Genomic DNA, 24,102 nt, shown 5'->3' on the forward strand with positions numbered 1-24,102 from the left:
CGAAATCCAAGGGCCTGCTCACCAAGCAAAGTTCCTTGGGACTAAGGGAATGGATTTATAATGCTCAATTCCTGTTGTGGTCATGGAAAAACGGCTGTCTCTTTGGCCCACCAAACCAAACAGGAAACCCAGCACCTTATTGGACAGTTTTGGGTATTGGAGACAGTATGTGGCTCACTCAGGCATGCTGCTTGGTCTTTTTTATCAGCTAACCCTGCTAATCAGCATCCTTTGAGTAAGGCTTATGTAGATCTACTGAATCAAATTTACTGGAGGATGAAACCTAGAAGTCTGCACTTTTAACAGGCTCCTTTATACTAGCCACACTTTGAGAAACATGGACCTAGTAAGTGTATTATCCATTATGCTAAGGGCTTGCTCTGGGAAGTTTTGATTTACTTTATCACCAAGTCTTTCTTTTACATTGTGTTCCGATCGGTAATTAATAAAAATAGTTTTGAATACATAATAAGATTATAAAAGCTTAAATCAGACTGTGAAAATCCTTTTCAGTTTAGAACAGTGGTTCTCAAGAGGGAGTGGGGAATTTTACTTCCCAAGGGTTATCTGGCAATGTCTGGAGACATTTTTGGTTATTGCCAGCTGGTGATGCTACTGGCATCTAATAGGTAGAGGTCAGGGATGCTGCTCAACATGCAATGTGCAGGACAGCTCCCCACAAAAGAATTATCTGGCCCAAGATGTCAGTTACCCTGCTGCTGAGAAACCTTGGTTTAGAATGATCTGTTTGAATCCTAGCTCTGTGTCTTACTATGGCACTTTGGCCAAGTTGCTTAACCTCTCTGATTCTGTTTACTCAACATTTAAATGAACTAAAAATAGAGTATTTAACCTCATAGTGTTGTTCTGAGGATTGAATTAAATACTCATTCTATAAGGAGAGAAGTTGCTGCCTGACACATACGTACTAAGCATTCCAAATAGTAACTGCTATTTTCTCCATAAAATCAAGATGGGCTTACTTTAATATATATTAAAATGTTAAAAGATTAGGTCATTGTGAATAAGGATTATAGCTTCTAATTATCATGTCCCAAGCTATGTTCATGTACTTTTATTGTAAAAGTTTAAAACTAGTTCATTTTAAAAAAATGAACTGAGAAAGTAACCTAATTAATTGCCTCGGTAATAAGCAGTCTTTTGAGGTAATAATCCCATTTATAAGAGCTTTAAAGAGAATTTGTAATTCCTTTGAACTAATTTCTTCTACTTGATAAGTTATTTGGGGATTGTATAGCCAGAAATCTGGTCTTTCCAGTCTGTTAATAAACAAGAAGAGGAATATAATACATTTTTTACATAGACCTATTCAAGACTTTGTTTAAGAAGACTCCACATGTTTACCACTAATTCAAAGCACATACATTTGTTTTATTGGAATGATCATATATCTATGTGGTTGAATAGAGATAGACTATTTGAAACTATACCTGTTACTGCTTTACATTTTTTTTTCTAAAAGAGCCCGAAATAGTATCTGTAGCCATGGTGAATAAAATAGGCAAATTATGTTTGAATTTGCTGGTAACTGTCAAATTTAATTTGAAAATATAACAGAATTAATGACTGCTTTAGAATATAGAATGCATATTTTCTGTGAACTAATATTGTTCTCTTAGCCAAGAGGATCATTAAGTCTGTATCAAATAATAAGAATTCATTTTTTAGAAAAACTGAGTTTAATTTATGCAGCCTTATTTTAAATCAAATATCCCTATTCTTGACAATTTTTGGTAACTAATTCTACTGCTAAAGATGAACTAGCCTCCACCCCTTGTTCCTTGTCCTATCTGCCTTCTAGTTCACTCTCTTCCACTGCCTTTACCACCAACCTGTTTCCTTTTTTTTAAAATTGAAGTATAGTTGATGTACAATGTTGTGTTAGTTTTAGATGTACAGCACAGTGATTCAGTTATACACATATGTATTCTTTTTCAGATTCTTTTCCCTTGTAGGTTATTACAAAATATTGAGTATAGTTCCCTGTGCTATACAGTAGGTCCTTGTTGGTTATCTATTTTATATATAGTACTGTGTATATGTTAATCCCAAATTCCTAATTTATCCCTCCCCCAACAACCTGTTTCCTATCATTCATTGTTCCACAAGTCTTGTTAATTATTTGTTATACCAGTCTTCTGCGAGTGTATATATTTCTCTGTGGGCTTATTAGAGACTATATTCATTTTTCCATGTGTAGCATATTCATTTTGTGGCTCTTACTGGAATTACTTTATATCTGCTACAAAACTATTTTTTATGCCATCTTTCTCTATTGTTCATAGAAGTGTACTCAGGAAGTAAAATTTTTTTCAGTATTGCCTGAATTCAAGCATGCTTTAAAGGTAAATCATGCATTTTTAGAATCCATGTTATTGTTGCCTTCCTGAAATTAAAAAAAATCCCATTTCTATTAAGTGTTTATGTGTGTAATCGTCTTTTTTTCCTTATATGTTGATGATGCAAGTGAGTCCATTCCCAGCTGGGTTCTGTTAAATAGAAATTCAGTACACACTAACTGAATGCCTACTATATGGCAAAGTACTATGTGTGTCTGCTCTCTAGTAGCTAATAATCTAGAGAAGGAAACAGATATCAAATTGTCTTAGAATGATAAGTGCTATAACACAGGTAAAAAGTGTTGTGAGACATCTAGCAGGGGTGGGGGGATTAATATGCTTGTGTCCTGGTTCCTTGACCACCTAGGAAAACCATTTAGGGTCATTCAATTAAAACCCACTAAACCCACTAGACGTGCATTCTTTGAGAATTTTGTTGGGATGACTAAAGCCACAGAAGCCATTCTTATTGGTTCCAGGGATTATTTTTCTTAGCCTAAGTCTGAGGCAACTCATTTGCATTACTGACACCTATCTTTCAAAGAGTGCTATCTTTCTATTAGGTTCCTGATCCACTTCCCAACTGAAAAGGCACATCCTAACATCTGTTCTTTGATGATTGAATTTAATGAGAAGGAACTATTTTTAAAGTTTGAATGCCAGTGCCCTGGCCAAACTTCAGTGTAAGTAATGGGAAATGTAATTGGTCAAATGCTTCTGAATAGTGAACCACTCCATGATTTCCCAGCCCTTTACAAACATATCCCTGTAAAGAAGAACAAACCCATAAATTAGCATTAACTCTGCATTGAGATTCTTCTGCACTTCTTTTTTTTTATCTTTTCCCATCTTCTTACTACTCTTGCAAAGTTTGAACATAAGGGTAGAGGTGAGGGGAAGGATAAATGAATATGATTGCGTTTATTTCAAACTGAAATTCTCATTGACTAACCATGCTTCTCTTCCATTGCCTCATTGATGACTGGCTTTTAAAAAGAAACAAACAAAATGTAGCTCTTTCTTTGTGTAGACGTAAATTTTCATTTCTCCGAGTTAAATGTTTGGGAGTGCAGTTGCTGGATTGTATGGTTAGTGTATATTTTACTTACTTAATTTTTTTTAACATCTTTGTTGGAGTATAATTGCTTTACAATGGTGTGCTTGCTTAATTTTTTTTTTGTTTTTTTGTTTTGTTTTGTTTTGTTTTGTTTTGTTTTGCGGTACGCGGGCCTCTCACTGTTGTGGCCTCTCCTGTTGCGGAGCACAGGCTCCGGACGCGCAGGCTCAGCGGCCATGGCTCAAGGACCCAGCCGCTCCGCGGCATGTAGGATCTTTCCGGACTGGGGCACGAACCCGTGTCCCCTTCATCGGCAGGCAGACTCTCAACCACTGCGCCACCAGGGAAGCCCTGCTTGCTTAATTTTTTAAAGAAACTGCCAAACTGTTTTCCGGAGTGACTGTACCATGGTACATTCCCACCAAAAATCTATGAGAGACCCAGTTTCTCTACGTCCTCGCCAGAATTTGGTACTGTCGCTATATTTTGTTTTAGTAACGGGTGTGTAGTGATAGCTCATTGTGCTCTTAATTTGCATTTCTGTAACGGCTGATGATGTTGAACATCTTTTTGTGTGTTTCTTTGTCATCAGTAGATCATCTTCGATGAAATCTTTTCATGTCTTGCCTATTTTGTTTGTTTTACTGTTGAGTTTTGATAGTTTTAAAAAATATATTCTAGCTACTAATTCTTTTTAGATGTGTGGTTTGTAAATATTTTCTCCCACTCTGTAGCTTGTCTTCACATCCTCATAACAGGGTCTTTCACAGAGCAAAAGTTTTTAATTTTGATGAGGTCCAGTTTACCTTTTTTTTTTCTTTTTTATGAATCGTGCTTTTGGTGTCAGGTCTAAGAACTCTTTGCCTACCCCTTGATCCTGAACATTTTCTCCCATATTTTTTTCCTAATTTTTAAATAGTTTTCATTTTTACATTTAGGTATGTGATCCATTTTTAATTAATTTTTAAAATAAATTTATTTATTTTATTTTATGTATGTATTTTTGGCTGTGTTGGGTCTTCGTTGCTTTGTGCAGGCTTTATCTCTAGTTGTGGCGAGCAGGGGCTACTCTTTGTTGCGGTGAGCCGGCTTCTCATTGTGGTGGCTTTCTCTTGTTGTGGAGCACAGGCTTTATGCACGAGGGCTTCAGAAGTTGTGGCAGGCAAGCTCAGTAGTTGTGGCTCGTGGGCTCTAGAGTGCAAGCTCAGTAGTTGTGGCACACGGGGTTAGTTGCTCCTCGGTATGTGGGATCTTCCCGGACCAGGGCTCGAACCCGTGTCCCCTGCATTGGTAGGCGGATTCTTAACCACTGCACCACCAGGGAAACCCCTTTAATTAATTTTTGTATAAGGTGTGAAGTTTAGTTTGAGGTTCGTATTTTTGACTATGGATGTCCAGTTGCTTCAGCACCATTTATTGAAAAGGCCGTCCTTTCTGTACTGAGTTGATTTTGCACCTTTGTGAAATATCAGTTAGCTATACTTGTGTAGGTCTGTTTCTGGCTCTTGTTTCTGTTCCATTGATCTATATGTATCTATCCTTTTATGTAGCTATATAATAAACCTTAAAATCAGGTAGAGTGGCTTTTCTCACTTTCTTTGGAATCTTTAGCCAATGAAAGGTTTTTTGATTTTATCTTATTTATTAAGAAATAAGTAATTCACAAAAAAATGTAGTATTGCAATATACATTTAAATCTCATCATGAAATAATGTAATTTTAAGAATAATTATCATCATCAGGCACAAGTACTAAATTTAATTTTTAGTTCTTTCACATTTTTTATGTACCTCTGCTTATTAGTCTTGGTTTTAAGTAAGTTATCTAGCTAAAAGAAATTTTAAATGCCAAGTTGAGAGTATTAATGGCATGCTGTCTTTGTCTTTTTTTTAGATGGTGTTATCTGAAAAGGTTAGTCAACTGATGGAATGGACCAATAAAAGGCCTGTAATAAGAATGAATGGAGACAAGTTCCGTCGCCTTGTTAAAGCCCCACCGAGAAACTACTCCGTTATTGTCATGTTCACTGCTCTCCAACTTCATAGACAATGTGTCGTGTGCAAGTATGAACTTTCAACTACACTTTAAAAATTAAATAACTCATAAGATTTTAACCATATCTCAACCCCAGAAGAATGAAATTAGTTCAGTGGGTACATAAACAATTAATGTATATACGTTACTTAGAGTGTCTGTAGTAACACATAATAGTACTACTCTTTTATAGTCTTTTCTTGATGGTCCATATTATTGGGGGAGGGACAAAGAGCAAGGATAAAGTTTCATGGTAACCATCCTAGAAATAACATAAAAAAATCTAACAATCATCTTATAAATTGGTATCAACTTATATAAATGCGTGTCAATAGCATTGATGTAGTGTTTTATTATTTGTGTGTGCTTTCAACTTCATACTCTTGTTTTATCACAACAACCCCAGAAGGTACATAAAGCAAATATTCTCTCATTTTTGAAAGAAACAGGTTCCAATATGTTAACTGGTCTACCCAAAGCTATAGATATTTATTAATGCAATAATGGTGGCTACATCCAAAATTTGGAATTACAAGAGAACTTTTTTAGAAAACAAAGATGCATGATTTAGAGGTGTTTCTTTTTTCTAGATTATTTTGTAGTAATTTTAAACCTTAGAAATCGAGACTAATCTCACTTAAAATTTCATCAAACAATGGTTTGTTGATTTTATTTTACTATTTCTGAATGATCTTAGGAAAAAAGACATTTCTTTAAACAAAAGCACTATAGATAATTAAAAATAGTGGATACTAAAAAATAAAATCGCTTTTGCTTTTTGTTGTTTATTTACTTATATTTTTAGATCAGTATTGTGATCTGGGAATTCACTTTAAATGAAACGACAAAGTTACCCTGTGAAAAACTAATTTAGTAAAATCTTGGAGGCTTTCCAAATTCTGATAGCCTGAGCCCATGTGAAGGAATAGACAGCCTTCTTTCAGAATAGTGTGTTATGCTACCCCAAGCCTTTCTAACTCTTTTTAAAGGATTTTCTCCTCAGAGGTAGGAGATAGTCAAGGGATTTGGTACCAGAGTGCTTTTTTTTTTTTTTTTTAGGGATGGCTGTTATGCTGAGTATAAATTAAAAGTAAGTAGAAGAAGGAAAAACAATAGTAGATATTAACTGTGAATAAACTTAAACTCTGGAATTACTCTATAATTCAGTCAGTTTACTCACTAGCAATCATGAGTATACAAAAATGTCAGGGAATGAACAAAGTCCTTCATAATTCTGTATTAAATGCAAATTAATGGAGTTCTTAATAACTAAAGTTTTTAATACTGTCTTACTTTTTACAAGACCAAATTGTAAATTAGCACATTTTCCTAAACTCATTCAAATAATTAAAACTAAGCAACAGCGATGTGTGTAATACTATATATTTGGTGCCATCAGGATGAAAAGTATAAGAAAGATATGCTATCCTTATCATCCGGCTAGGGAAATCAGTTCCACATATGAAAATTTAGCTGGCAATATAAGACAATTTATGATTAAGTACCAAATGAATTGTGTACATAATAAATGCTATAAAATTTCAGGAAGGACATATAAGAGGAGTGGTTAGGGTTGGCCTAAAGGAGAAGATAGGACTTGTACTAGGGCTAGACAGATGGATCAGATTTACATAGCAGTAGGATATTCTGATTAGAAGCAATGATGTGTGCAAGGGTACAGAGATAGGCATAAAGTGCTGGAATTAAGAGATCCTGTTTGAGGTTGAGTTGTAGTAAGGCTATGTAAAAGCTAGATGCATTATTTGGAAATAGATGATAAAGAACTTTGAATAACCAGTGAAAGAGCTTGGAGACTGTTCTGAAGGTAATAGAAAAGCAACAATGGTTTCTGAGACGAGGAGGAGTATCAGGAAAGTAGTCATTTAGGAAGACTGATATATATTGCAATGTAAGAAGGATTGGAGGAGGAGAAAGTAGAGTTAGGGTTTTAATGTTCTAATTTCAGATATTAAGGATCTGACTTTAGATGATAACAATGAAAATAAATGGGGAAGGATAGAGTTAAAAGATAATCAGAAATGAAAAATTGTCAGATCTTAGAAACTGAAAGCATATGGGAGATCAGGGAAAAGTAAAATATGGCCTGAGGTTTCAATTAATCTCAATTCCTTAGATTCTTCTTCTTTTTCACTGTAATAATTCATCAGACTGTATTCTTACTAAGTAGCGTTTTGTACTTTAGATTTCTTAAATAGATTAATATTATAGTCTAATTTCTCTGGGAAGTACTTCAACCTTGTCTTTGAACTCTTAGAAGTAATTTAGGGTATTAAAAATTGGTATAGAAACAATCTAGTTAGACTTTCTTCCAGCGAATGTTGAAGGAACTTTGAGATAAGGAGTAGGCACAAAGTATGAAGCAGAGTCAAGTAATCACTACTTCATGGTGAAATCCCCAACACTTGGTATAAGGCTTCTCTTATGCCAAAACAGTTGGCAGTGTTTTCCAAGGTTTGTCCTAACCCTGTCAGCAGAGCCTGACTTGCATTAGATTGCTTTAAAAAATGTTTTATATGTTATCTTCACAAATCCGATTGCATCCAGGCAAGCTGATGAAGAATTCCAGATCCTGGCAAACTCCTGGCGATATTCCAGTGCATTTACCAACAGGATATTTTTTGCTATGGTGGATTTTGATGAAGGCTCTGATGTATTTCAGATGGTAAGCTATTTGGTTTATTCTATTAAATAGAAATAGATAACATATGGCTAATATGGAATACCTTTATTTCAATGGCTGCAAGAAGTTAAATAAGATTTGTCTTACCTAAGATCTAGAGTAGTTAATGAGATAAAAGCTAAACTTAAGCTAAACATGAAATGTAGTGGTCAATACTAGCCTATTAGAATATGGAAATTGGGTAGAAATCAAGTAACTTTTATGTATTTTTTATTGTGGTAAAATATAATAAAAAATTACCACTTTATTTTTTTTAAAATAAATGTATTTATTTATTTATTTCTGGCTGTGTTGGGTCTTCGTTGCAGTGCATGGGCTTCTCATTGCGGTGGCTTCTTTTGTTGCAGAGCACGGGCTCTAAGCACGTGGGCTCCAGTAGTTGTGGCTCACAGGCTCTAGAGTAGTTGTGGCACACGAGCTTAGTTGCTCCGTGGCATGTGGGATCTTCCCGGACCAGGGCTTGAACCCGTGTCCCCTGCATTGGCAGGTGGATTCTTAGCCACTGTGCCACCAGGGAAGTCCCCCCTCTTTCATTTCTGATATTAGTAATTTGTGTCTTCTCTCTTTTTTCTTAGTTAGCTTGGCCTAGAGGCTTATTGATTTTACTGATCTTTTCAAAGAACAAGCTTTTGGTTTCATTGATTTTTCTCTATTGCTTTTCTACCTTCAGTTTCATTACTTTCTTCTCTAATTTTTATTATTTCTCTTCATTTACCTTTGGATTTAATTTGCTCTTTTGTTGGTTTCCTAAGATGGAAACTTAAATTATTGAGTTTAGACCTTTCTTTTTTTGCCGTATATGCATTCAGTGTTGTAAATCTCCCTGTAACCATTGCTTTTGCTGTATTCCACAGATTTGGATAAGTTCTGTTTCCATTTTCATTTAATTCAAAATACTTTTTAAGTTTTCTTGAGATTTCTTCTTTGACCTATGTGTTAATTAGAATTGTGCTGTTTAGTTTCCATGTATTTTGGAATTTTCCAGTTATCTTTCTGTTATTGGTGTCCAGTTTAATTCCATTGTGGTCTGAGGGCAGACATTGTGTGATTTCTGTTCTTTAAATTTGTTATGGTGTGTTTTATGGCCCAGAATGTGGTCTTGCTTGGCAAATTCTGTTGTTTTGGATGAAGTCTATAGATGTCAGTTATATCCAGTTGTTTAGATGGTGTTATTGAGTTCAGCTATGTCCTTACTGATTTTTTGCCTGCTGGATCTGTCCATTGGGTCTTGAAGTCTCCAACTACGATAGTAGATTTATCTATTTCTTCTTGCAGTTCTATTAGTTTTTGCCTCACATAGTTTGACACTATGTTGTTAGGCACATACATGTTAAGGATTGTATCTCTTCTTGGAGAATTGACCCCTTTTTCATCACGTAATGCCCTTTTTTATCCCTAATATCTTTCCTTGTTTTGAAGTCTGCTCTATCTGAAATGAATATAACTACTCTTGCTTTCTTTTGATTAGTGTTAGCATCGTATATTTCTTCCAGTTACTTTTTTTTCCTTCTACAATGATTTTATTATAAATATGTTCTTTTGAAATAAACAAATATTGCATTCAAGACTATCAGCAAACTTGTTCTAAGGTAATAAAAGAGGGAAAATGGAACCAGGAACCACTTAGAAGTAGAGATAAATAGCAAAGACACCTGCATGCCATGCTGACTGCCTTTCCCCCAAGAAGTAACAGGAGGTTAACGGGGACATCACATTCTCATTAGCGCATTAATGAAAATAAGCTTCGAGTATGGTAATTTGCACTAGTTCTGTAAACTGAACTGCTCCTCTCCTTGGTCCTAAGAACTAGAATGGGAAGACAGTCAGTCTTCGGATCCCAGCATCAACAACGAAGATCTTGACTTTGTAACTCTTTGCTCTCAGACAAAACTGTTCACTACTTGCCAGGAGCGATGTCAGAGTAGTCCTTCAGCACCCAGGCCAAGTGCTCATTGTGAGGCTTAAACCATCGCTTTTTCTGTGAAGCAGGCTTTTTCTTTCTCTGAATAGGGGCCACTTTCTTTGGTCCAGATTCCTGCATGGAAGAAATACCCTGTCACTTTAGATATTCTTCAGTTTTCTCCTCATCCATTGAATCCACGGTGACACTCCTTCACAGTTTCTGAAACTTCTCATCCACAGAAAACTGACAGCTCTTATCATTGAAGAAAAGAATTTTCTTCTTATCAGGAAGGTTTACAAATGGTATCTGGTTCCCTGAATCCTTAACTGCTTTCTGGGAATTGGGCAGTCCTTCCCCAATGTCTTCTAAAAGAATTCCTCCTAAGCCTTGCTGATCATGCTTATTTAAGAGCCTAAGTAGGACCTTCTTATCTTTCAAGTTGTACTTGGGCTTGAAGGCATCCTTTCCATCTATTACTTCAGTTTTGGGATTACTGACTATTGCCTCAGTCATTAGCCGTTGTTTCTGCTTGAGTCCAATATCTAAATGTTGTGTTTCATCCAAAATTTTAGTAAGAGGATGTGTATCTCGTTGCTAATGCCATGTTTTCATGTAATTCAAAATCTTAGCAAGAACGCCAAACTTATATCCAGAGTGTTCTGATAGAACTTTCGAGTTAAATGATCCATTGCTATGATCAGAATTTTGTTTAGAGCTTGATGATCCTCCATGTTCTAGCTTTGCTTTCTTCTTCTTTGATGATGATCATAATGACTCAGAAGATACAGCATGGTATGTTTCCTCCATCTATTTACTTTTAATCTATATATGTGTCTATTTTAATGTGGGTTTCTTGAAGACAACATATACTTGGGTCTTGTTTTTTGAACCACTCTAACAATTTCTATCTTTTAATTGGTGCATTTAGACCATTGATATTCAAGTTTATTATTGATATAGTTGGATTACCATCTGCCATATTCATGAGTGTTTTATGTTTTTTGCCCTTTGTTCCTATTTTTGTCTTCCAATCTTTTTCTGCCTTTTGTGGCTTTAATTGATCATTTTATATGATTCCATTTTTCTCTCCTTTTTTAGTATATTAGTTATACTTTTTTTTTTTTTGCTTTTCTTAGTTGTTGCCCTAGAGTTGGCAGAATACATTTACAGCTAATTAAAGCCCACTTTCAAATAACACTATACCACTTCATGGGTATCAAGAATACCTTATAATAACAAAATAATCCTAATCCCCCCTTCCATCCCTTGTATCATTTCTGTCATTCATTTCACTTATATATAGGCACATACACACACACACAATTGAATATATTGCTGGTGTTATTTTGAACAAACTGTTATGTGTTAGATTAATTAAGAATAAGAAAAACAAAAGTTTTTATTTTACCTTCACTTATTCCCTCTTCAGTCCCTCCCTTAATATATGTAGATCCAAGTTTCCAACCTACCTTATTTTCCTTTTCTCTAAAGAACTTCTTTTAACATTTCCTGCCTGGAATTCCCTCAATTTTTCTTTGTCTGAAAAAGTCTTTATTTCTCCTTCACTTTTGAAGAATAATTTCACAGGGTACAGGATTCTCTAAGTTGGTGTTGTTTTTTCCTCTCAACACTTTAAATATTTCACTCCGCTCTTTTCTTGTTTGCATGGTTTCTGAAGAAACATTGGATGTAATTCTTATATCTCTTCCTCTATAGGTAAGAGGAAGAGAGATTCCTCTGACTTCTTTCAGAGTTTTTTTTTTTTTTTTTAGATGTTGGGGGTAGGAGTTAATTAGCTTATTTATTTATTTTTGTTGTGTTGGGTCTTCGTTTCTGTGTGAGGGCTTTCTCTAGTTGTGGCAAGCGGGGGCCACTCTTCATCGCGATGCGCGGGCCTCTCACTATCGCGGCCTCTCTTGTTGCGGAGCACAGGCTCCAGACGCGCACGCTCAGTAGTTGTGGCTCACGGGCCTAGTTGCTCCGCGGCATGTGGGATCCTCCCAGACCAGGGCTCGAACCCGTGTCCCCTGCATTAGTAGGCAGATTCTCAACCACTGCGCCACCAGGGAAGCCCCAGAGCTTTTTTTTTATCTTTGGTTTATTTGAGTTAAATTATATGCCTGGGCATAGTTTTATTGGCATTCATCCTGCTTCATGTTCTTAGAGCTTCCTGGATCTGTGATTTGGAGTCTGACGTTATTTTGGGTTATTCTCAGTCATTACATATTTCTTCTATTCCTTTCTCTTTCTTCTGGTATTCCCATTATGTGTATGTTACACCTTTTGTAATTGGCCCACAGTCCTTGGATATTCTGTTCTGTTTTAGTTTCCTTTTTTTTTGTCTTTGTTCTCTTTGCTTTTCAGTTTTTGAGGATTCTATTGATAGATCTTCTAGCTCAGAGATTCCTCAGACATGTCCAGTGTACTAAGTCCATTAAAGGCATTCTTCATTTCTGTTACAGTGGTTTTCATCACCAACATTTCTTTTTGGTTCTTTTTAGGATTTCCATCTCTCTGCTTACATTAACCATCTGTTTTTGCATGTTGTCTACTTTATCCATTAGAGATATTAGTATATTAGTCAGTTTTGTTTAAAATTCCTGGTATGATAATTCCAACATCCCTTCCAAGTCTGGTTCTGATACTTGCTCTGTTTCTTCAAATTGTGTTTTTTTGACTTTTGATATCCCTTGTAATTTTTTTCTTCATAGCCAGACATGATGTACTAGATGAAAGGAACTGCTATAAAGTGGCCTTTAGTAACGTGGTGTGAGGGGAGAGGGATGTTTTATAGTCCTATAATTAGATTTCAGTCTTTTAGTGAGCATATGCCTCTGGACTGTGAGCTTCACAAGAGTTTCTCAGTTTTTTTCCTCCCCTCTTAGAGGACAGGATGGCTGGAGTGAACTAGAGTTCGGTATTTCCCTTCTTCCAGGTCAGTTAGGCTCTGATAATACCCCAGCAGGTTAGGCTGTGGTTAACTAGTTTCCTCTGAGGACAGACCTTGTTAAGAAGAGCAGAGTTCTTTGGGGTATTTCAAAATGTTTTATTTTCCCCTCACCCTGACAGTAGCATGAGGTGATTTTTCTCCAGTATTTACTGTGGGAACCTAGTCAAGCTCCTGGAGGTAAATCTCACAATATTTTTACCCCCCTCCCCAAAACTGTGTGCTTTTGGAGTTTTTAACTCTCAGAGTTGTCCACACTGAGCCTCCAGTAATTTGTCAGTTACAGAACAGGTTTTCCTACTCTGGCAGTGTTCCTGAGGCGGTTTCCACTTGTTGGTCTCTGCTCAGATAAGCCGTGACTCCCTGTATTTGCCTGTCTGTCTCTCCAATCTTGGGGGCAGTCGTTTGCCCTGTGTCTTCCTCTCTCTTAGGGAATCCCAGAAGAGTTGTCTGCTTTTCAGTTTGTTCAGGTTTTTACTTGTTAATATGATAGAGTAGCGACTTCCAAGCTTCTTACATGCAGAACTGGAAATCATAACTTTCAACTGTATTTTTAACTTCAGCATCTGTACTAGTTTTTTTTTTTTTAATTTATTTTTGGCTGTGTTGGGTTTTTGTTGCTACACGTGGGCTTTCTCTGGTTGTGGCGAGCGGGGGCGACTCTTCGTTGCGGTACGTGGGCTTCTCATTGCGGTGGCTTTTCTTGTTGCGGAGCACAGGCTCTAGGCGCGTGGGCTTCAGTAGTTGTGGCTTGTGGGCTCCGTAGTTGTGGCTCGTGGGCTCTAGAGTGCAGGCTCAGTAGTTGTGGTGCACGGGCTTAGTTGCTCCGCGGCATGTGGGATCTTCCCAGACCAGAGCTCGAACCCATGTCCCCTGCCTTGGCAGGCAGATTCTTAACCACTGCGCCACCAGGGAAGCCCTGTAGTAGTTCTTTCCCCTTTGCGTATAAGGGGACATAGATGCAATCAGTAGATTCAAGGACATAGATTGAGTTTTGTCTGTTTATAAATCTGTCTAACTCATATATTTGGACATATTTTACTCAACAATTGTATAAAACAGGAAAGGAAAGATTTGCGTATAACTTCTTGTTGTACACCTTTATATGAATGACTTCCCAATCCAAAAATTCATTATGTCCCAAATAAAACTCCTGTCTCTCCCACTTCCACTCAAACCCAGTCCTCTTGGGTTCTGTATCATTGGTGACACTTTTTTGTCATTCCTCTTTTTCTACAACATCCATCATCCTTTACTTCCAAGGCCTTCATCTTCTTTCATTTGAACTTACCATCCATATAATACTCTCTCGATATTGCCTGCCGTAACAGTTCCTAGAGGTTTTTTTCTAGAGGGTATTAATAAGAAAACTTGGGGGAAAATAAAATTTGGGAAACCTTAATTTAAACAAAATTAAATTTTATTTTTTACTTCAGGGTATCAAGAACTATGAAGGGTCTTGAGGTTTTATTCTACTTGCAAGCTAACAAGTGACCCTGCCACAGTTTCATAGATGCTCACAGATGACATGACACTCCTGGGTTGGAGTTAAAGGACTTTATTACTCACAACAACAAAATCCAAAGTATCAACACTTCATTGCGCTGGTTCCCTAAGCCCCACTTCCCATAGGACAATGCAAGGAAAATGAGTGGGTTGCATTATGGAAGAGGAACTCTAAGCTTTGGGAACCCAAATCTTCTATAAAGGCCAGTAAGCATGCATGCCCATTGCTTTGGAGGGAGACTCTGTTACTATCTTCTAAGGCTGTACAAACATCCTTGAGAAGATCATCCAGAACAAAGGCAGTCAGTGCCTCTGCTCACAAGACATGCATAAACATGAGAAACTGTTTTCCAACACAGGACTTCTCATAGACTTCAACATGCTGAAATGTGTTATTCCTTCCATTCTAATAGTGAGCTGTAATATGCAGAATTTCCCCAAGTATTGGACCACTTAATGGAGCATTTTAGTTGTATTCTATGGAACACACTTTTGGAAATAGTGGCATATAGACTAAAGCCAAAATTCCTTAGTCCTCCTCACTTCATGCCCTCTTTACTCCAAACACATAACCACCTTTCCCATATTAATATTATGTCATTGTTTTATTTCAACATTGTTGATCATTTCCTTCAACATAAAGTATCTTTTCTCTCTTGCTCCCTTTCTCTCCACTTTCAAAGTTCTGTTTACCCTTTAAGCCTCATTTCAGATATTCCCCTGAAGCCTTTTCAAATCCTCAAATGTGAGTCAACCCTTTTTTTATATTGTCACACTACTTTCCTTATATTTCTATTATATATATATATATATATATATATATCCAGATTCTATCTTATAGTAGAATTAACCCTAGAGTTGTTTGACAGTTCCTCTTAGAATATACTTACTTATGGGCAGAGCCAACATCCTGTAGCTATTAGTGCTAAGCACATAATAGATGTTCAGTAAATGTCAAACGGATGGATTAATGTTCCATTTTACAGTATGTCATCGTGCTGGTCATATTCTAGTCTCACACAGCTCCATAAATCAAAATCAGTATATTCATAAAACATGCTATAGCCTAAAATGTTAGTGCATTTAGGCCTTTTTAGACCAAAGGAAACAATTTCTAAAGTTTAAGAACTGCTTTCTCATTCTCTACTATTAAAGCAAGGACTGTTTTGGAAATTAAAAATTGTAATTCCATTTATTTGAACAAGATACACATAAAGAATTTCTATTAGTGATTTGTAAAAATACAAAACCAATTTTCTTCTACGTCAAATACCTTTTAATATCAATGTTCATTTTAGAGCTATATTTAGAATTAGTGGTATAAGGATGGCAGTGTGTCCATCTGTGGAAGAAATTCAAACCTTTCTCCAAAGAACAATGTCATATGCCACAGTATACAAAAGCTAAGCATGGATGAAAAGTGGTACCTACCAAAAACAGTACATCTTATTTTGGTTCTTTAACATCTAAGGATTTTCAAAGCCTACAAGACTTTAAAAAATTTTTAAATTGAGAAAATAGGCATAACATGAAATGTACTATCTTAACCATTCTTAAATGTGGTTCAGTAATGTTCAGTACATTCAGGTTGTTGTACAACCAACCTCCAGAACTCTTTTCACCTCGTAAAACTGAAACTCTTTACACATTAAATAATTCCTTATTCCCTCTTCCTCCAGCCCCTGGCAACTATCATTCTACTTTGTCTCTATGAATTTGACTACTGTTGGTACCTCATATAAGTGGAATCATACAGTATTTGTCTTTTTGTGACTGGCTTATTTCACTTAGGATAATGTCCTCAAAGTTTATCCATGTTGTAGCATGCATCAAAATTTCCTTGCTTCTTAAGGCTGAATAATGTTGCACTGAATGTATATACCACGTTTTATTTATCCATTCATCTGTTGATGGACACTTGGGTTGCTTCCACCTTTTGGCTATTGTGAATAATGCTGCTATCAGCATAGGTATACAAATATCTCTTCAAGACCCTGCTTTCAGTTGTTTTAGATTTATACCCAGAAGTAGAATTCCTAGGTCATATGGTAGTTCCATTTATTATTTTTTTAGTAGCTTCCATATTGTTTTCCATAGTGTCTGTACCATTTTGCATTATTTTTGATTTTTTGATAGTAGTTGTCCTAATGAGTGTGAGATGGTGTCGCATTGTGGTTTTGACTTGTAATTCTTTAATGATTAGTGATGTAGAACATCTTTTCATGTGCTTGTTGGCAATTTGTATATCTTTTTTGAGAAATGTCTATCCATATCCTTTGCCCAGTTTTTAATCAGTTTGTTTGGTTTTTAGTTGTAGGATTTCTTTATGTATTCTGGATATTAGCCCCTTATCAGACATATGATTTGTAGATATTTCTCCCATTCCATTGATTGCTTTTTCACTCTGTTGATTGTATCTGTAGCCTACAAGATATTTTTACAAAGCTGATTTGGTATAAAGATGTTATACTGGTAATCATGGACATACAAATTACAATAATGGTGATACACAATATTCATCCATTAGATCAGCTTTTGGCAAGAATGTGGGGAAACAGATACCTTCCTATGTCTCTGGGTAGGAGTGTAAATTGGTACAGCCACTTCTGAAGGCGAGTTGGCTCTATCCATTTTAATTTAAGATGTTTCTGCCCCATGAACTAATTATTCCATTTCTAGAGAAACACTCTCAGATGTATACAGGGAGATATGTACATGGCTGTTCATTACAACATCATTTTTAATTGGAAAAAAAGAACTAAAATACCAACAATAGCATAATTACTTAATAAACTGTGAGAGTGAGGTCAATATATATATACATACTGTCATGGATAGATCTCTCAAACATGGTTGAATAATAAAAAGCAAATTGAAGAATATTACAGTTAATGTGATACCATTTGTGTTAAAATAAAGCACACACAAAGCAATATTTTATGTTTTCTGTTGGTACATACACATGTATATGAATAAATTCAGAAAGGTCTAGAAATGGTAATAATGGCTGCCAGAATGGACTGGAGTTGGTCCTCATAACCCTGTAATTTTTTATTTTTAATTTCATAAGGGAAATGGATTTCATATATTACCTAGTTCTTTTAGATGCATATATATATTTTAAATCCAAAGGAGGTACAATAGTCCCCTCTATCTACAGGGGATACATTCTAAGACCCTGAAACTGCAGACAATACCAAACCCTATATGTAACTGTATTTTTTCTTATACATGCATACATACCTATGATAAAGTTTAATTTATAAATTAGTATAGTAAGAGATTAGCAACAATAATAATAAAATGGAAGAATTAAAACAATATACTGTAATAAATTTATGTGAATGTGGTCTCTCTCAAAATATTTTGTTGTACAAATTTATCTTTTCCATCTTACCTTTTCTATCTTAATTAAGCCCTTATCATTTACTGTGGCTGTAATTTTTGCAATTGAGGTGGAACAGCAAAGTCAGCATGAATTTATCTTCCTTCTTCACAATTTCATGAAGATTCACTCTTACCATAGGTCTTAGCAACCTCAGCATATGATTTTTTTTCTTTCCTTATTAAGTTGAGAACTTTCACCTTTTCACTTAAAGGAAGCACTTTACAGCTTCTCTTTGGGATATCTGAATTGCCAGCATCACTACTCTTGTGTTTGGGGCCATTATTAAGTAAAATAAGGGTTACTTGAACATAAACATTGTGGTACCAGGACAGTTGATCTGATAACCAACACTAAGTGACTAATGGGTGGGATATGCTGGACAAAGGGATGATTCACATCCTGGGTGGTATGGCGAGAGATTTCATCACACTGCTCAGAATGGCTGCAATTTAAAATTTTTGAATTGTTTTTTTCTGGAATTTTCCGTTTAGTATTTTCAGACTGAAGTTGCCCATGGGTAACTGAAACTCTGGAAAGTGAAACTGCAGACAAGTGGGAACTGCTGTATAGCTAAACAAATACTGAAGAGTTTGGCCTAAAGTTTGGGCAGCAGTTTGGTGGCGTGAACACTATCCAGGGTGTGGTTCTTAAGTTTTGCAGACTCAAATTGAATTTTTAACAGTGTAGCCAGAATTTATCTAGCTCTGCAGACTTTGTATATACTCACCAAACCATAAAAATCCATGGACATTGGTAACCAAAGACCTAATCTTTTAATTCACCAATTCACCATATTTTACTGCCAAGGAGACCAAAATAATCATGTCCACTATCGGTATACCCTCTCCCCTTATGAGAATATCTAAAAATATCACTGTTAGAAGGGTTACTGTAATAAGTATAGAATCAAAGCAAGGGAGTGGGTTATTTTATTGGTTGATGTCTTAAGTTATAATTGTTTTATACAAGCCAATCTCCATTAAAGGATTACCTGCTGAGGGGACCTGAATGCTTGCATCCGTTGGTCAACATCTTTTCCCTGGACTTAGACTTTATTTTCCACAAGTATAGTTATATCACGTCAGGAAAGATATAATGCGGATGAGTAGGTCATAGATTCTTTACCTTAGCAATTCCAGTGTTATCTTCTTAAGAGTACCATGGTCTCATGACAGAGAACAGAGAAACATGATGCTTATCACTAAACATTTATGAACCTTTTAGAATTGACTATTTCTCATATTGGTTATCATTTCGTATTGGTTTTCACTACAATAGAGCACTCTTTTATCCTGATCTTGTTTCCTCCAAATTGAGAATGTGCTCTAGGGACTTCCCTGGCAGTCCAGTGGTTAAGACACTGCACTTCCACTGCAGGGGGTGCAGGTTCCATCCCTGGTCAGGGAACTAAGGTCCCACGTGTGCCACATGTCATGGCCAAAAAAAAAATAGAGAGTGTGCTCTATTTGGAGCTTACCTAAGCTACATGAGACAATTTTAGTTCTCATAAATGTATTATGTTTTGCATAATCTCTGAACAGATTAAAGTGATTGCAGTATGGGAAATTTTCCATTCTAAAGGAGTAAAATGTTGGTTTCTTAGCTAGGAATTTATATTTGGTAAGTAAAGTGTGCTAGTTAAGGTCACAAGCAGCCTTCGGTTTGAATCCTGTCTCCATCACTTACCACTTTCCTTAGGCAAATCACTTAACCTACCTAAACCTGGGCTTCCTCATCTTTGTAAAATGCCTAAATTTCAAGATAATATTTGCTGTTAAGATTATTTTCTTGGTAATTTATATTTTAACGCAATACTTTTTATTCAGCTAAACATGAATTCAGCCCCAACTTTCATCAACTTTCCTGCAAAAGGGAAACCCAAACGGGGTGATACATATGAGTTGCAGGTGCGTGGATTTTCAGCTGAGCAGATTGCCCGGTGGATTGCTGACAGAACTGATGTCAATGTAAGTTTCCTTGCTTTGTACAGTAGAAAGTTACTTTGTCATTATCCACTTTGAATCTTTATGGGAGGTCCTAATTGGTCTTGTCCCCATATCACTGAGGTAGTGATAGTCTGTCAGTCCCTTCATAAGTAGCATTTAAGAGAATCATCCTGATGAAAGACTGACATTACAAAACATCCTCTATTACGTAGTCAATTCAGCATGGAAACCACTCTTTTGTCCTTGTTAAGCCCATGGACTATCTAGTTGTACTTGGCAAATTCTTCTTAATCTAAAAGATGTTATGTTGTGAAAAAAAATGGCTTTCAAAAAGCAAAAATAGGGCTTCCCTGGTGGCGCAGGGGTTGGGAGTCTGCCTGCTGATGCAGGGGACGCGGGTTCGTGCCCCAGTCCGGGAGGATCCCACGTGCCGCGGAGCGGCTGGGCCCATGGGCCATGGCCACTGGGCCTGCGCGTCCCGAGCCTGTGCTCCGCGGCGGGAGAGGCCGCAAAGGTGAGAAGCCCGCGTGACACGAAAAAAAAAAAAGCAAAAATAAATAAATAGATAAATAAAAGATGTTATGTTGTGGTTAAAGAGAATATTGTATCCATCCCATTTTCGGGTACATTGTAGACTTTTTCATTAGGATGAAAAGAAAAAGTGTAATTTTTCTTGAAAATGACCACACTAATTTTGATTGCTTTCATTTCAAAGTATTTTGAACTGTATAATTAATGGATAAAATTCATACTTTAAAGTGTTTTTCTCTCCTTTCCATTAGATTAGAGTAATTAGACCCCCAAATTATGCTGGCCCCCTTATGTTGGGATTGCTTTTGGCTGTTATTGGTGGACTTGTATATCTTCGAAGAAGCAATATGGAATTTCTCTTTAATAAAACTGGATGGGCTTTTGCGGCTCTGGTAAGTGAATTTTAGAAGAAAAATTGCTTGAATAAAACTCCTAATATTACATTGTTAGGTGGCATTTTGTTTATTTCTTACCTGTGGGAAAAGATTTGATATATTTTTATTTTATACCTTAAAATCAGTTTGTTTCCTCCATTATCTCATTAGGATGGACAGAGCTTGAAGGAACTCATTGTACCCAGTTTTTATTCAACCTGAAAGACTGTCACCCCTACAAAAATCTCCAGTTCTTTTGAAAATATTCTTCTAAAACGGTTTTCAATATTCAATTTTAAACTTGTGTCAGTTTATTTATAATGTTAAAACAGTGTTTTCCTTTCAAAGTAAATATTATTGATTCTTGTGATCCTTGTGATGAAATATAAGTCTTTTATCTTTTATCGTTTATCTGAAAAAATTTATTTCATATATTACTTGAGAGGGTGCACTTTTCATACACCTCTGAGTCTAATCAAGGTGGGAACAGCTACACCATGTTATATGAGTATTTCATTACTTTTTGTTTCCTAGTGTTTTGTGCTTGCTATGACATCTGGTCAAATGTGGAACCATATAAGAGGACCACCATATGCTCATAAGAATCCCCACACAGGACATGTGGTAAGGGAAAGTCCAGGATTTCTTTTCATCTTATACCAAAGTTAACCTTAATTATTATTATCCTGTGAGATCAGTGCCAGAGTATGAAGGAACTAGATTTAGTTTTGACTTTTCAATCTCTTTGTATTAATGAACTTCAATTGCTAAAAAGCTGTGCAGTACTCTTAAAAGTGGGAAGTTCCTTATCCCATTTGGTAGTTCTTTTGAGTAAGGTGGCTAAGAATGAAAGTTAGCCTTCAACTAAATAGAATAATAGATGATCAAGTACTTGAGCATCTATCCTTTCTAGGCACTGTACTAGGTATTACTAGGTATAGTGATAAGAAAAACATAGTCCCTGTTTTCATGGAGTTTATTTTACTGTACCTCATGGTCTTCTACACTGAAAAACTAGTTTTCTCATATATTCTGTTGTTGAAAACACAGTATAAGTACAGTGAATAAGTACAAATAAATATAAGTACAAATAATAATAAATAACAGAAATAGCTTTATTTTAATCAAACTTTTTACTGATGAATGCTACAGATCCAATGCTTACATACATCAGGTAAATTATTAATTTCATAGTGTTTGAAAGTAGTCAATTTTAGGATTAAATCACCAAAATTTACTGTATATTTAAAGATTAAATTTTGTCCTTTTTTCCCCCAGAATTATATCCATGGAAGCAGCCAAGCCCAGTTTGTAGCTGAAACACACATTGTTCTTCTGTTTAGTATCCTCTTTACAATAAGTTCTTGGTGCCACATTTTAATTTGTCTGTTTTCTTACATTCTACAGCATTTGGTTGAGGCTGCTCTCTTATTAGTGCAAGTCATAATATCTTTGGAATCATATTACTGTGTCATCTGTCTTAGCCTGATCAGCTAAAGACCACCAGGGACAAACCTGCAAGTCTGATAAAGCCAAGCTTATTGGATCATTGCTACAAAGGAGACTACAAATCAGAGGGACCATGCGATATCTTACCTAAGGAAAGATAGAGTTGTTATAGGATTTAAGGAAAGGTGGAGCTTAGATGAAATGTAAATGAAGCAATGTTTTGATGAGCTCAAAGCAAAGCCAGGCTAAGTGTAAAGGGATCAGAATCAGGTCTGGACTGTGAAGTGAACCCAGGGTTCTGTTTCCTGGAAACTACACCGTTCAGATAAATTTGGGAATTTGTCTTCAGAAACTCCTTTTTTTTTAAATTAAATTTATTTATTTATTTTTGTCTGCATTGGGTCTTCATTGCTGCATGTGGGCTTTCTCTAGTTGTGGCAAGCGGGGCTACTCTTTGTTGCAGTGGGTGGGCTTCTTGTTGCGGTGGCTTCTCTTGTTGCAGAGCACAGGCTCTAGGCGTGTGGGCTTCAGTAGTTGTGGTACATGGGCTCAGTAGTTGTGGCTCGTGGGCTTAGTTGCTCCGCAGCATGTGGGATCTTCCCAGACCAGGACTCGAACCCGTGTCCCCTGCATTGGCAGGTGGATTCTTAACCACTGCACCACCAGGGAAACCCAGAAACGCCTTTTTTAAAGCTCTGTACTTTGGTTGTAAATTGAGGCTACTTAGAAATGTACTTGTAAATTGAGTAACTTAGATCCTCCAGTCCAGAATGGAATGTTTCCTTCTTACTGATGTAATTTGAATCAGTCTACGATTTTAGAGAACAAGGTTCCTCATTGAGTAAGAAAACTGTAGTTACTCAAAGACAGGGTTTATTTTGACATTTTACAGCTGCAGCATGCCCTACGGAGAAATATTATTTCCTGTAAACTGTGCAGCTACTTTATATGTGTGTTGGCCCATCCTCTTGAATGGCAGGGCAGATTTTTACTTTCTCACATCTGAAAATTGATGTCTCTGTAAGCTGAAGAATGGGTAACAGTGATATCAGATAGGTAGCAGTCTACATTTCTTAGTATTACTGATCATAGTTTACCCACCTGAATGCATAAACAGTGACTCTGCGGAGCAAATCAACAAGGGGAATAAATGTAATGTTCCTAGAGTTGCGCTTCTCAGCCAAGTGGTCCTAACATTGACATACAGGAATCAATTGTAGCCCAGGCTGTTAGAGAATCTGCCCAGTGACTTGGTGGTAGTGTCATTTGCCCTGCCTTGTCATCCCATCATCTAGATGACTAAGAGGAGTTCCATTTTTTATAGTTATAGACATACTTCACACACAGTTTGGTTTTTTAATGTATTATAAGCATTTAATAAATTGTATATGGCCTTCAAAGTTACAAAAGTGCATGAGAATTACAGAGCAATAAGAAAATATTGGCAAGGAAAAGGAAAAATAGTCATCATTATCAATGTCTTTATAATGGATATATCATAATTCAATTATTCTCCTATTGGTGAATATTGGAAAGAATGTTTTCTTGGGTATAAAAATAATTGACAGCATTCCCTGGTGGTCCAGTGGTTAGGATTCCAGGCTTTCACTGCTGGGGGCCCAGGTTCGATCCCTGGTCAGGGAAATAAGATCCTGCAAGACACGCGGCACAGCCAAAAATAATAATAATAATTGGCATATCTCTGAATTTCCAGAAGTATGAAACAGAGTGTGTAAATCTGTCTATTGCTCTTCGTGTTTTGTCCAAATTGTTTTCCAAAAGGCTTTTGCTTAAATTTAAGGGTAGGAGGGACTTCCCTTGGCGGTCCAATGGTTAAGATTCTGTGCTTCCAGTGCAGGGGGTGTGGGTTCAATCCCTGGTCAGGGAACTAAGATCCCACATAGCA

General features: G+C 36.4%; 1 protein-coding gene and 1 pseudogene across 2 annotated transcripts in view; one reads left to right on the top strand and one right to left on the bottom strand.

Annotated features, from left to right (window-relative positions):
- The window catches only part of MAGT1 (magnesium transporter 1), a 47,842-nt gene that overhangs the window by 11,066 nt on the left and 12,674 nt on the right, over positions 1 to 24,102 (top strand). The window contains exons 2-7 of one of the 2 annotated variants that reach the window (XM_067724447.1): positions 5,311 to 5,480; positions 8,017 to 8,134; positions 19,723 to 19,863; positions 20,625 to 20,765; positions 21,282 to 21,371; positions 22,026 to 22,089. In XM_067724447.1, the coding sequence (XP_067580548.1) occupies positions 5,311 to 5,480; positions 8,017 to 8,134; positions 19,723 to 19,863; positions 20,625 to 20,765; positions 21,282 to 21,371; positions 22,026 to 22,089 (724 nt within the window). The remainder of the gene's footprint in view (positions 1 to 5,310; positions 5,481 to 8,016; positions 8,135 to 19,722; positions 19,864 to 20,624; positions 20,766 to 21,281; positions 21,372 to 22,025; positions 22,090 to 24,102) is intronic. The other variant, XR_010940121.1, reaches the window with a different exon arrangement.
- LOC137217256 (general transcription factor IIE subunit 2 pseudogene) lies at positions 9,889 to 10,862 on the bottom strand (annotated as a pseudogene).

This window comes from Pseudorca crassidens, chromosome X (genome assembly GCF_039906515.1).
Source record: "Pseudorca crassidens isolate mPseCra1 chromosome X, mPseCra1.hap1, whole genome shotgun sequence".
Taxonomy (NCBI): domain Eukaryota; kingdom Metazoa; phylum Chordata; class Mammalia; order Artiodactyla; family Delphinidae; genus Pseudorca; species Pseudorca crassidens.